The sequence below is a fragment of the Antechinus flavipes genome, chromosome 3 (genome assembly GCF_016432865.1).
Source record: "Antechinus flavipes isolate AdamAnt ecotype Samford, QLD, Australia chromosome 3, AdamAnt_v2, whole genome shotgun sequence".
Lineage (NCBI taxonomy): Eukaryota > Metazoa > Chordata > Mammalia > Dasyuromorphia > Dasyuridae > Antechinus > Antechinus flavipes.
The window spans coordinates 1,464,394-1,475,765 of NC_067400.1; the positions used below are offsets into that span (position 1 = coordinate 1,464,394).

The window sequence follows — 11,372 nt, forward strand, 5'->3', positions numbered from 1 at the left end:
GGCTTCGGGGGCCGGGGCTGGGAGCTCCCTGGCCAGTTATCTTCTTCCCCTCCCCTAGGGCATTGCTATCTTCCTGCTGAGGCCCTCAGACCTGCAGTCCATCCTCTCGGACGCCTGGTTCCACTTTGCATTGTGAGTGCGGCCACCAGCTTGTGGGGGAGGGGTGGGCGACACGCGATTTTTGGCCGGGGAGAGGGGGCCAGTCCCGGGCCTGGCTGAGGGAGGCAAGCACGGGGATGGGAGCATCGCCTGCCTTTGTAATGCAAGCTCCAGCTACGGCAGGGGCGCTGGTCCGGAAGGGGCGCTAAGGACCCCCAGCGGGGGTCCTTTTAATGACTTGGGGGGCAGAGGAGGCTCCGAGGAGAGTTAGCAGGCGATGGTCTGGTGGGGCTGACCCTGGGAGGATGAGAACGGGCAGCAGAAAGGAAACGGAGCGACTCCCGCTTTATTTGGCTCAAGATCTGGAAAGGACAGGACAAAAGTAGCCCTCAGGTCCCCAAGGTGCGGGGACAACTTGAGGTTAGCCGGTAGCCCTGGATGGGTCCCAGGCTGGGGGCAGGGGGAGGTACCTTTCTATCACCCTCTTCCGTCCCAGGGATTTGCCCAAAGCGGGCACTCGTTACGTGCTGCCTGGATGGGAGAGGCGAGGGAAGGACAGTCAGAGGCTTCAAAAAGGCCTGTGTTCTGATGCTCAGCTAAAGGGAAGGGGGGAGTCACAAACAATAGCCCGCTGACCTTGCCCTTGACTCCCAGCACAACCCTAGAACGTATGGTTAAAGGGGCGGGTGGTCAACGTCATAAAGGAAGCGGGGATCCCAAGAACCTTCATCAAGAACAGGTCAGGTCAAATAAATACAGTTTGTTTTTTTAGCCGAGTTAAATAGGTCAAAGCCATCACCTGCGCGTGTCAGTGAGCCATTTAACGAGCTGTCTTGGCCGAGCGGGGCAGTCCCTGTAGTCATTAGAGCTCGGAGGTCTCCGCTGGAGCATCCGAGGGCTTTGAATTTCTGGGCCAGTGAAAGGCCCCGGCTGCTGCTTGGGCCCCGAAGGCGGGACTGGCAGCAGGGAGCGGGACCGAGGCAGGAAGACTTCCCGACAATTGGCAGGAGAGGAAAGGGAGCTTGGAGGCTACCGGGAGTCTGCTAGCTCCGGGATTCTGGTCCGGCTCGGAGCCAGACCACGGGGCCCTCAGAATTGTGGGTCACCTCCGGCCCGCAGCTGACATATGCTGGCAGCATTTATTTTTCTCCCCACTTAGTAGTGTTTTATTTTTTCCCGATTACATGTAAAAATAATTTTCAGTGATCACTTATAAGATTTTTAGTTCCAGTTTTTTTCTCCCCCCTCCCCTCTCCCTTCCTCAAGATGGCAAGCAATCTGACACGTTACACATACATGACCATATTAGTCCTCGACAAGCATTTATTAAGCACCTATTGTGTGCCGGGCATATATAAATAGAAAGGATGCAGTTGCGGGGAGAGGGAAGCGCCACTCTGCTCAGTCAGTGCGCATGGGCCCGGCCCTGTGTGGGCGCTGCGGCTATGTTTTCTCCAAGAAAGCCCCATACCCGATATGTCGATACTAATTGAAGATATGACATATGCAGTGATTTGGGGCATGCCAGGGAGGGCCTCCTGGAGGAGGCAACTCGGGCTGAGCCTTGAAGGGGAGCTGACTCTTCCCGACCAGGTCAAGGGCTTCCCACCCACGGGATGCCCCTCTCGGACGGTGCAAACAAAGCTGGGGTGGGCATCCCTCCCTTACAGTCCCTGGTGACTTCCTCAGGACAGAGGGCTGACTGGCATCCATGAATAGCCCTTTCTTTGCTAACAGTGGCTTCTTCAGCCTCCCTGCCTGCCCTGAAGGAGCACTGGGGGAAGGGGAGCCCAGGGAGGGGGGAGTTCTCAAGCCCGAGGTTGCTGCTTCCTAGGAAGCGTTCCCAAACCCTCCCTGCTTCTGTGGGGCTGGGCACCCAGAGCGGGCCCTAAGACCAAGAGGACTCAGTGCCCACTTAGGCAGGCACCTTGCCATTCAAGTCAATTGAGCAAGCATTTATTAAACACCTACTGTATGCCAAGCTCTAGGGATACAAAAACACAAAGGAAAAAGTCCTTCAAGAGCTTTTATTTTGGGGGAAGCAGGGAGAGAATGGGGAAACAGCTTGTCCACACAGAAGCAAGCGCCCAGTAAGCGGCAGTCATTTCAGGGGAAGGGCAGCCACCGAAGCCTGAGGGAGCAGAGACGAGGAGGTTGGAACCTCCTGGGCCAAGGTCATAGGTGGGGAAAGGGGTGTCCCGGCGCTGGGGTGGAGGCCAGGGGGTGCTCCGTGTGGGGTCCCGGCAGTCTCCTCAGCCCCCTGTCCGTGTCCCCCACAGCTTCATCCAGGCCGTGCTCGTGATCCTGTCGGTCTTCTTGTACCTGTTTGCCTACAAAGCGTACCTGGCCTGCCTGGTGCTGGCCATGGCCCTGGGCTGGGCCAACATGCTTTACTACACGCGGGGCTTCCAGTCCATGGGCATGTACAGCGTCATGATCCAGAAGGTGAGACGCCCCTCCCCGGCCGGGCACGGCTCACCCCCCGGGGCAAAGGCCTCCCTCCTCTTGGAAGCCATAGGTCCGGCCTCCCGGGGCAGGCGCGGGTACTGGGGAGCTTCCTCCCGGGGCAGGCGCCGGTACCAGGGGAGCTACCTCCCGGGGCAGGTGCAGGTACCGGGAGAGCTTCAGGCGGGCAGTGGGAGGCCGGTTTCCTGATGGAAGAGAAGGTTCGGGCTTGTGGGGCCCCCAGACACCCCGTATGGTCCCTCACGCCCAGCTCCCTCGCTTCCAGGTCATCTTGCACGACGTCCTGAAGTTTCTCTTTGTGTACATCGTGTTCTTACTTGGGTTCGGTGTGGGTAAGTTTCGGTGTGGGTTTCAGTGTGGGTAAGTTTCAGTGTGGGTGAGTTTAGGTGTGGGTGAGTTTCGGTGTGAGTTTCAGTGTGGGTAAGTTTCAGTGTGGGTAAGTTTCAGTGTGGGTAAGTTTCGGTGTGGTTTCAGTGTGGGTAAGTTTCAGTGTGGGTGAGTTTAGGTGTGGGTGAGTTTCGGTGTGAGTTTCAGTGTGGGTAAGTTTCAGTGTGGGTAAGTTTCAGTGTGGGTAAGTTTCGGTGTGGGTTTCAGCGTGGGTAAGTTTCGGTATGGGTGAGTTTCGGTGTGGGTGAGTTTCGGCGTGGGTTTCAGTGTGGGTAAGTTTCAGTGTGGGTGAGTTTCAGTGTGGGTGAGTTTTGGTGTGGGTTTCAGTGTGGGTAAGTTTCGGTGTGGGTGAGTTTCAGCGTGGGTAAGTTTTGGTGTGGGTTTCAGTGTGGGTAAGTTTCGGTGTGGGTGAGTTTCGGTGTGGGTGAGTTTTGGTGTGGGTGAGTTTCAGTGTGGGTTTCAGTGTGGGTAAGTTTCAGTGTGGGTGAGTTTCGGCGTGGGTAAGTTTCGGTGTGGGTTTCAGTGTGGGTGAGTTTCGGCGTGGGTGAGTTTCGGCGTGGGTTTCAGTGTGGGTAAGTTTCAGTGTGGGTGAGTTTCGGCGTGGGTGAGTTTCGGTATTGGTTTCAGTGTGGGTAAGTTTCGGTGTGGGTGAGTTTCAGCGTGGGTAAGTTTCAGTGTGGGTGAGTTTTGGTGTGGGTTTCAGTGTGGGTAAGTTTCGGTGTGGGTGAGTTTCGGCATGGGTGAGTTTCGGCGTGGGTTTCAGTGTGGGTAAGTTTCGGTGTGGGTGAGTTTCGGCGTGGGTGAGTTTCGGCGTGGGTTTCAGTGTGGGTAAGTTTCGGTGTGGGTGAGTTTCGGCGTGGGTGAGTTTCGGTGTGGGTTTCAGTGTGGGTAAGTTTCGGTGTGGGTGAGTTTTGGCGTGGGTGAGTTTCGGCGTGGGTTTCAGTGTGGGTAAGTTTCGGTGTGGGTGAGTTTCGGCGTGGGTGAGTTTCGGCGTGGGTTTCAGTGTGGGTAAGTTTCGGTGTGGGTGAGTTTCGGCGTGGGTGAGTTTCGGTGTGGGTTTCAGTGTGGGTAAGTTTCGGTGTGGGTGAGTTTTGGCGTGGGTAAGCTTTGGTGTGGGTTTCAGTGTGGGTAAGTTTCGGCATGGGTTTGGCCCTGGGATTTCCCCCCTTGAAGAGCATCCCCGAGAGACTGGCCAGGTGCTGGGCGTTCCACCTCCTGCAGCTTCCCCATGCAAGAGTGGGCTGGCTCAGGGGCAGCCCTTCCAGGGCGTCAGCCATGACACAGTAGCCTTAATACGCCCGGCCTGGCGCAGCCCCGTCCATGCCCACAGACCCCCTTGCCAGCCAGCCCAGGCCTTCCCCCAGACCCATTTCCCGCTCTAGTAGTGGTCGGTGGGCGAGCCCCTGAGTGGTTGTTGTCCATTGTTCCCGAGTGTGACTGGGGGCATTAGCCTGGGACCAGCCCGGCCTGTTAGACTAGAATCAGGCCTGAGAACGGGCGTGGACGGGGCTCGCCGGGGGCTTTGAGGGGGCTCTTGGCCCGGTAGGGGGGGCGGCCACGGCGGACGGGCCCTTCCACGCCCCCTCGTTTCCCCGGGGCCTGGATACCCCATGGGCAGGAAGCGACCAGGACACCCAGGAGGGCGAGGCAGGGCCCTGCTCCCCCCCAAGCTGCCGCTGCTGCTCCCCTGGCTCTCCGAGGCCCCGGCCTCCCCCTCCCTGGCCATTCCCCGGGCCAGGATCCTCCGCGTTCCCCCCGTCGCCCACTTCCCTCTTAAGTGGGGACGTTTCCTTGCAAACTTGGATATGAGACCCCTGGAGAAAGGGATAGAATAGGGACAGAAAGGAGACCCCCTCTTCCTCAGCAGCGCCCGGCCCCGACACAAATGGACCAACGATCAGGGCATAAAAGCCTCACCCTCAGAACCAGAGGCAGAAACGGGCAGCGCGAGGAAAATTCTATTAATGATAAATAATCAATAAAGGGCCGGGAAAAACCTCAAGGGAATGCCAGAGTCCGACTCCCGGGGGTGGGGGCGGGAAAGGGCAGGGGCTCAGCTCACGGCGGGAAGGGAAGGTAACCCCGCTCTGCGTCGCCCTCCCCAGCCCTCGCCTCCCTCATCGAGAAGTGCCCCGACCACAAGGGGGAGTGCAGCTCCTACGGAAGCTTCAGCGACGCGGTCCTCGAGCTCTTCAAGCTCACCATCGGCCTGGGCGACCTCAACATCCAGCAGAACTCCAAGTACCCCATCCTCTTCCTCTTCCTCCTCATCACCTACGTCATCCTGACCTTCGTCCTCCTCCTCAACATGCTGATCGCCCTGATGGGGGAGACTGTGGAGAACATCTCCAAGGAGAGCGAGCGCATCTGGCGGCTGCAGGTGGGCGATGGTCACGGGCCGGGGGGGGGACAAAGCTCCTCCCATTGAGCCGCGGCGGCCACTGCGGGGGGGGGGGGCTGCAGAGAGGTCCAGAAGGCTGAGGGGCCCTGGGGCCGAGAAGTGGGGGAGAGGAGGGGCCGGGGAGGGCAGCAGCCTCGCAGGGGCTCCCTGGAGCCGCCCCGGGGCAGGAGCTCATTACCCCCAAGCCTGGGCCAGGACAGGTGCCAGGGCGGACCCTCAGGTTGCCCCCGGGTTTCCGGTGGGGAGTGACCTTAGGTCGCTGTGTGGAACAGAGAGGGCGGCACATGTCCCTGAGTCACGCAGCCAGGAAGGGAGAGAGCCAGCGTGGCCCGGACTCCCGCCCCCGGACTCTCCCAGCAGCCCCCAGGCCCTGGCCATAGCCGGCTCCTCCCGGCCGGTCCCGGGCTCAGCCTGTGCTTGTGTCCCTCCTCAGAGAGCCAGGACCATTCTGGAGTTTGAGAAACTGCTGCCCGAGTGGCTGCGCTGCAAGTTCCGCATGGGAGAGCTCTGCAAGGTGGCCCAGGAAGACTTCAGGCTGTGCTTGAGGTGAGGGTCTGGGCCCGCGGGGGCTGCCCCCCGCCTGGGGATTTCCACCCACATGGCCCCTCATCTGAGCATTCGGGGCCCTCGGAGTGCTTAGTGCGGCACAGGGTGGGCGCTTAATAAATGCTTATTGACAGGTCAGTCAAGCAGCAAGCATTTAGTAAGCACCTACTGTGTACCATGAAAGGTGGTAGGGCGAGCCAATCACCTCTGCCCCCAAGGGGCGCACGTTGCAGCAGAGGCAGCTTGGGCACCGGTTAAATACTCAGAGTAGATTGTAAAAGTGCGTCCAGGAGCACGTGGGAGGATTGGGGGTCACCGGGGCCCTTGAAGGGATCCCACAGGACAGAGGTGAGGAGGGAGAGCCACGGGTGGGCGTGGTCAGGTCCGAGGCCCAGAGGAGGAGGGTCACGAGTGGGGAGGAGGGAGGGATGGCCCCTCTCCGGGAGAGAGACCTGGGAGGCTTGGGGGCGGTCCAACCGGGGCACTCACACACGGGCGGACCTCGAGGCCCAGGGCCCTGCTCGGCAGCTTGGCTGCTGGCCCGAGTGCTTCTGTACCTTGACCTTCGCCTCCTTCCCGGGGGCACGGGAGCGGGAGCCGGGGTGACCACGACAGGAGGAGCCGCAGCAGCTCTCGGGAGGACGAAGCGGCTGGAGGCCCCCTCCCCCTCTCCCTCTGCTTCAGGAGGGGAAGCCCGCCCCCTCCCCAGACCCTGTGCCCCAGCCTCGGGCCTCTGTCTATCCCTGTGGGGTCCCCCGGGGTGCGGGCGCTGCCACGGCGGCCCCGGACCCACTTCCAAGTGGGCATCTGGTGCCACGTTGGGCCTGGCAGCCTGCTAGCGGGGAAGCAGACTTCCCTCTGCCGCTCTCTGGGCCACGTCCTCGGGGAGGATTGCAGGGCCCGGGGGCGCCTCCCCCTGCCCCCGAGCCCCCGGCTGGGCCCCGTGTGAGCCGTCTCCCGCCCCCCTCGGCCGTCTTCCCGGGGCCTCGGGACCCACTGTCTGCCTCTGATAATCTGGTCATTGTAGAGGTCTTGGGGGGGTCACTGCCCATCCCATGGCAGCCCTGGCCGGCCACTGCCTGGCACAGACCTCAGCTGCGTGCCCGCCGTGCCCCTGCCAGAGCCTGGTACAAATTCAGCACATTCAAGGCAGAGGTCACCTTCCCACCGCCTGGGCCAAGGCTTCTGCCGGGGGGGGGGGGTAGGGGCCTTGTCTGGCCCCGTTTCTGCCCCTGAGGCTCCAGGCCTGGCCACCATAGAGCGGGAAGGGGGCCGGATCAAGGCTGTGCTCAGCCAGCTGGCGGCTCTCTGGGAGGAAGGCCCTGAGAAGTGGGGGAGGGCGGGCCCGGCTGGTCGGCTCGGCCACTGGGGACGGGCTCAAGGAGAAGCCATACGGGGAGACCCGAGGGCCCGGCTGGGGAGCAGCTTGACCAGTGATCGGAGGCCCCCCCAGTAGGGAAATGGCCCTGGGCGAGCCTCCAACCCTGGCCAACGCGCCACTGAGGAGATCCAGCTCCCGAGGAGGGGGGTCCTGGGTCCAGAATCCAACAGCCCAAGTCCCCAAGGCTCACTCCCAGCATGTGCAACAAGCGCCGAGGGGACTCAGAGACAAGGGGAGTCACCTGGGGGGGGCAGCCCCTGGGAGGAGCCGGGCGGGGTCCTCGGCCTTGTGGGATCCTCCTGGCTCTCCCCCTCTGCCCCTCCCCCAGAGGCTGGGCTGCAGTGTCCCCGAGTCTGGGGAGACCGAGGCTGGTGACTTCCTGACCGTGGCCCAGGCCCTTCCCAGTGTTTCCTCTTAGAGCTCAGCTGTCAGTGCTTGGGAGAACTAGCCCCGCCTTCTCCTCCAAGCCCAGCCAATCACTGATGAGTCAGGAGTGGTCCAGGCAGAATTCCCAAGCTGGCCCGGGCCCAGGATGTCCCCAGGCCCAGGGAGGAAGGTCCAGGACGTCCCCAGGCCCAGGGAGGAAGGCCCAGGGCGGCCTCAGGACCAGGGAGGAAGGTCCAGGGAATCCCGGCCCAGGGAGGAAGGTCCAGGACGTCCCCGGGCCCAGGGAGGAAGGTCCAGGGTGGCTCCAGGTCCAGGACTGGTCCCCGGCGTCCCCCTGTTTATGCTGGACCAATGGGCAGCCCCGGCCTCCTCCCCCGGGGCGGGCACTGGGGCACATGGCCCCTCAGCACCCCTAGCGCTCCTCCAGGCGCCGCTTCCTTTCTAGATGAATAGCTGTGTCCCCAGGGGAGGGGAGGAGGTTTGTCGTGGGCCCAGCTCATGAGTGGACCTTGGGGGCGCTGACCCCGAGCCACGCCGGGAGGTCCAGATGTGGGCTCAGGCTCTCACACCGGCTGCTTCTTTGGGGGGCTGGGCTCCCGGTCTGATGACATCAGGCCTACGTACCCCCCAACCCTCCCAGAACTGCCCCCCGCAGCAGCGCCCCTCCTTTGTGCCAGGTGTGGGAGGGACCCCAGCAGGGGGCGGCGAGGAAGCACGGCTTCAGGCGGTCTTTGGGCCGAGGGGCAGAGCCCACCGGGCATGAGGAGCGGCCAGTGCAAGGGCCCCATGATGGGGAGTGGGCAAGAAAGCCGGCTCCCCCGAGAAGGAATTGGGCTGGGAAGCAGACCGAGCTAGGAGGGAGGATGGGGCCCCCGGAGGCCGGGGCGCCTGTTGGCGGGAGGCCCAGCAGGGAAGGGGTCCCAGCGTGAGGGGGAGAGCCGAGCCGGGCGTCCAGGCCTCCCGCGGTCCGGTGCCAGGCCCCGGGGGGCACAAAGGGCCAGTCAGGGAGAGGGGAGCCCGGCGGGTCTTGGCAGCGGGAGAAGCCCCGGCCTGGCACGTAAAGAGCCACTTTGTTGTGTTTTTGTGCAGAATAAATGAAGTGAAATGGACAGAATGGAAAACGCACGTCTCCTTTATCAATGAGGATCCCGGGCCCGGCCGCAGCCTAGGTACTGGCCCGATGGGCGCTGGGGGCGGGGCCGGGGGGGCCGGGGCTCAGGTCCGCGGGCTCTCAGAAGGCGGTGGGGGCCAGTGGGGGGCCCCGGGGACAGCAGAGCCCCCGAGTCTCCAAATGAGCTCAACTTGGAGTGCTCGTTTTAGAAATGGCTGCCCCTCCCGGAGGAGCTCCGCCGCTCCCCCAGTGTCTCCGGGCTCCGGGAGCCTGCGCCCACCGGGGCGGGCTCCACCCTGATGGAAAGCAGGGCCCCGGGGGGTGGCCCAGCTACATAAGGGGGGCCCTCACAGAGCCTTCACCAGGGAGGGTGGCAGAGTGCTGGGGATAAGGAGTCTAAAGGTGGGAGACTGGGGGGGCTTCTCCCAGGAGGGGAGACTGAGGCAGGGGCGGAGCCGGCTCCCCGGGTGGCCGATGCTGACCCCAAAGGTCCGAGTGTCCCAGCCAGAGAGTCAGCGAGCGGGGTCCCAGCCACGGGGATGGGAAAGAAAGCTCCACATGGACAGGGCCCAGAGCCGCGGCTCAAGCAGCGGGGCCAAAGACTGCTTCAGCCCCACGTGTCCCGAAAACTTTTCAAGAAGAGAATAAGGGGCTCCAGGCTTAGGGAGCCCCACGTCCCACCCCCTCCAAGAGAAACGGATCCCGTGCCGCTAACTCCTTCGGGAGCGGGCGTCCTCAACCCGCTCCACGGGAGAGAGAAACTAACACAAGACGGCTCCTCACCGGCCGACTTAAGGGGGCCCAAGCTTAACAGGCGGGTCAATGGCCACGAGGAGCCTGGGAGCCGTCGGGGAGCAAACGCGCGACCCCCTGCGGCGTGGAGGGGCAGCGGCCGGGGCAGAGTGGGAGCTTTTCCCAAACTCCACTGGGAAGTCTCAGAAATGCCAGCTGTGTAGGGTGGGGGAAGCCCTCGGCGCAGCCAGAAAAAGGGAGCAAGGCCCCGGATCCAAATGATGGCAGCTGGAGGAGGGCAGACCCTGGGAAAAGGGTCCCCAGAGGCACCTGGGAAGCTTTGGACCGCTCACCAGCTTTAGGGCTGCAGCCCATGGTGCCCGTGTACAAGACACTGGGGAGGGGGGAGAGGGAGGAGTGCAAGCCCTGGAGGATTTCCAAAGTGACCTTTCTCCTCCCTCCCCTCCTTCCTTCTTCCCTCCTCCCCTCCTTCTTTCCCTCCTCCCTCTCTCCTCTCTTTCCTTTTTCCCCTTTTTCTCCTTCCTCCTTTCCTTTTTTCCCTCCTCCCTTCCTTCCTCCCCTCCTCCCTCCTCCTTCCCTTCTCTTCCTTTCTCCTAACAGATCTCAGCAAAGCCCAAGACTCCTCCCGATACAACAGCAAAACGACCCTCAACGCATTTGATGAGCTGGACGAAGTTCCGGAGACCTCGGTGTAGTCGGCCAGGCCCGGCGGGGGAGGGGGGAGCAGGACCCAGCCCCGGGCCCCAGCCCCTCCCCCTCTGCTGCCCAGCCCATTTCTTTGCCCCCCACTTACACTTAGCGGTCAAGCTGTGATACCCCCCCCTTCCCCCTCCCGATGAGTCGCAGGGGCTGCCGGCCTGGGGGGGGCTCTGGTCCGCTGGGGGAGACGGGCAGGAAGGGGCAGGGGGGCAGGAGCTGCTCTGTCATTGAACGTGGCCCTCAGGGACTCCCGAAGCTCCTTTGCAGGGGGGCCCTACCTGAGAACACAACTGCTTTTCTTCCCTCATTTGAGGCCAGAGGAGGAAGAGAACAAGCATTCATTAAGTGCCTGCTGTATACCAGTGCTTATGAAGGGCCCCCCCAGGTGGTCCTGGGCAGACTTTCTGGGGGAGGGGCGGCCTGCCCCCTCCCCCACCCGCTCTGTGTCTTTGTGTTTCTCTTTAGTCCCCTTGACTGCGCCCCTCGCGCTGCTGGGAGCGGGGGCAGGGAGGGTGGGAGACCTTGTACTGTGAACCGGCCTCTGGGAGGAAAAAGCCCAGTGTTCCCCGGGGGGCCCCAGGAGGCCCTTTACTTGAATCATAGCTCAGGTTTATAATAAATATTTATTTTCTCTGGGATGCTCTGCTCTCGTTTTTTCCTCAGCCCAGGGAGCAGAGGCCCCGTGGGAGGGGAGGCGTGAGGGAGCAGAGGGGGTGGGGGGCCTGGAGCAGGGGGGGCGGAGCCCAAGCTCTGCTAGGACCCTGGCCCAGGCCCCCCCCCCCGCAGGTCAGGCCGGTGCAGGGCACGACAGAGCCCGACAGGCCGGCCCGAGCCCACGGCCTCCTGGTCAGCCACGGCCCTTCCGACCTCAGCCCCCTCCCCTTCGCCTCCCCTGGCTCTGGAGCAGTCCCCGTGCCCCCCTTCCTGCACTCCCACTGGGCCCTGATTTTGGCCGTTCAGACAGCGCGCCCATTCTCGGGCCAGGCACGGTGGGAGGGGCTCAGCCCCAGCTCTGACCAGCAGCCCTCCCGGCCCCAGCGGGGCCCCCCGGGCAGACAGGCCGAGGCCACCGGCCAGTCGCCCCTTTACCTATTTTTCTGGCATGAGTCTGTCGGATGGAGGCCCCCCAAAAGGCAGCGTCT

The 11,372-nt window shown here is 62.9% G+C and overlaps 1 protein-coding gene across 1 annotated transcript in view; it reads left to right on the top strand.

Annotated features, from left to right (window-relative positions):
- The window catches only part of LOC127558274 (transient receptor potential cation channel subfamily V member 3-like), a 33,806-nt gene extending 22,937 nt beyond the window's left edge, over window positions 1–10,869 (top strand). Inside the window, exons 12-18 of the mRNA XM_051991529.1 lie at window positions 59–132; window positions 2,379–2,544; window positions 2,831–2,897; window positions 5,058–5,332; window positions 5,787–5,899; window positions 8,757–8,836; window positions 10,132–10,869. Of these exons, the coding sequence (XP_051847489.1) occupies window positions 59–132; window positions 2,379–2,544; window positions 2,831–2,897; window positions 5,058–5,332; window positions 5,787–5,899; window positions 8,757–8,836; window positions 10,132–10,226 (870 nt within the window). The 3' untranslated portion in view covers window positions 10,227–10,869. The remainder of the gene's footprint in view (window positions 1–58; window positions 133–2,378; window positions 2,545–2,830; window positions 2,898–5,057; window positions 5,333–5,786; window positions 5,900–8,756; window positions 8,837–10,131) is intronic.
- The last annotated feature ends 503 nt before the right edge of the window (window positions 10,870–11,372 follow it).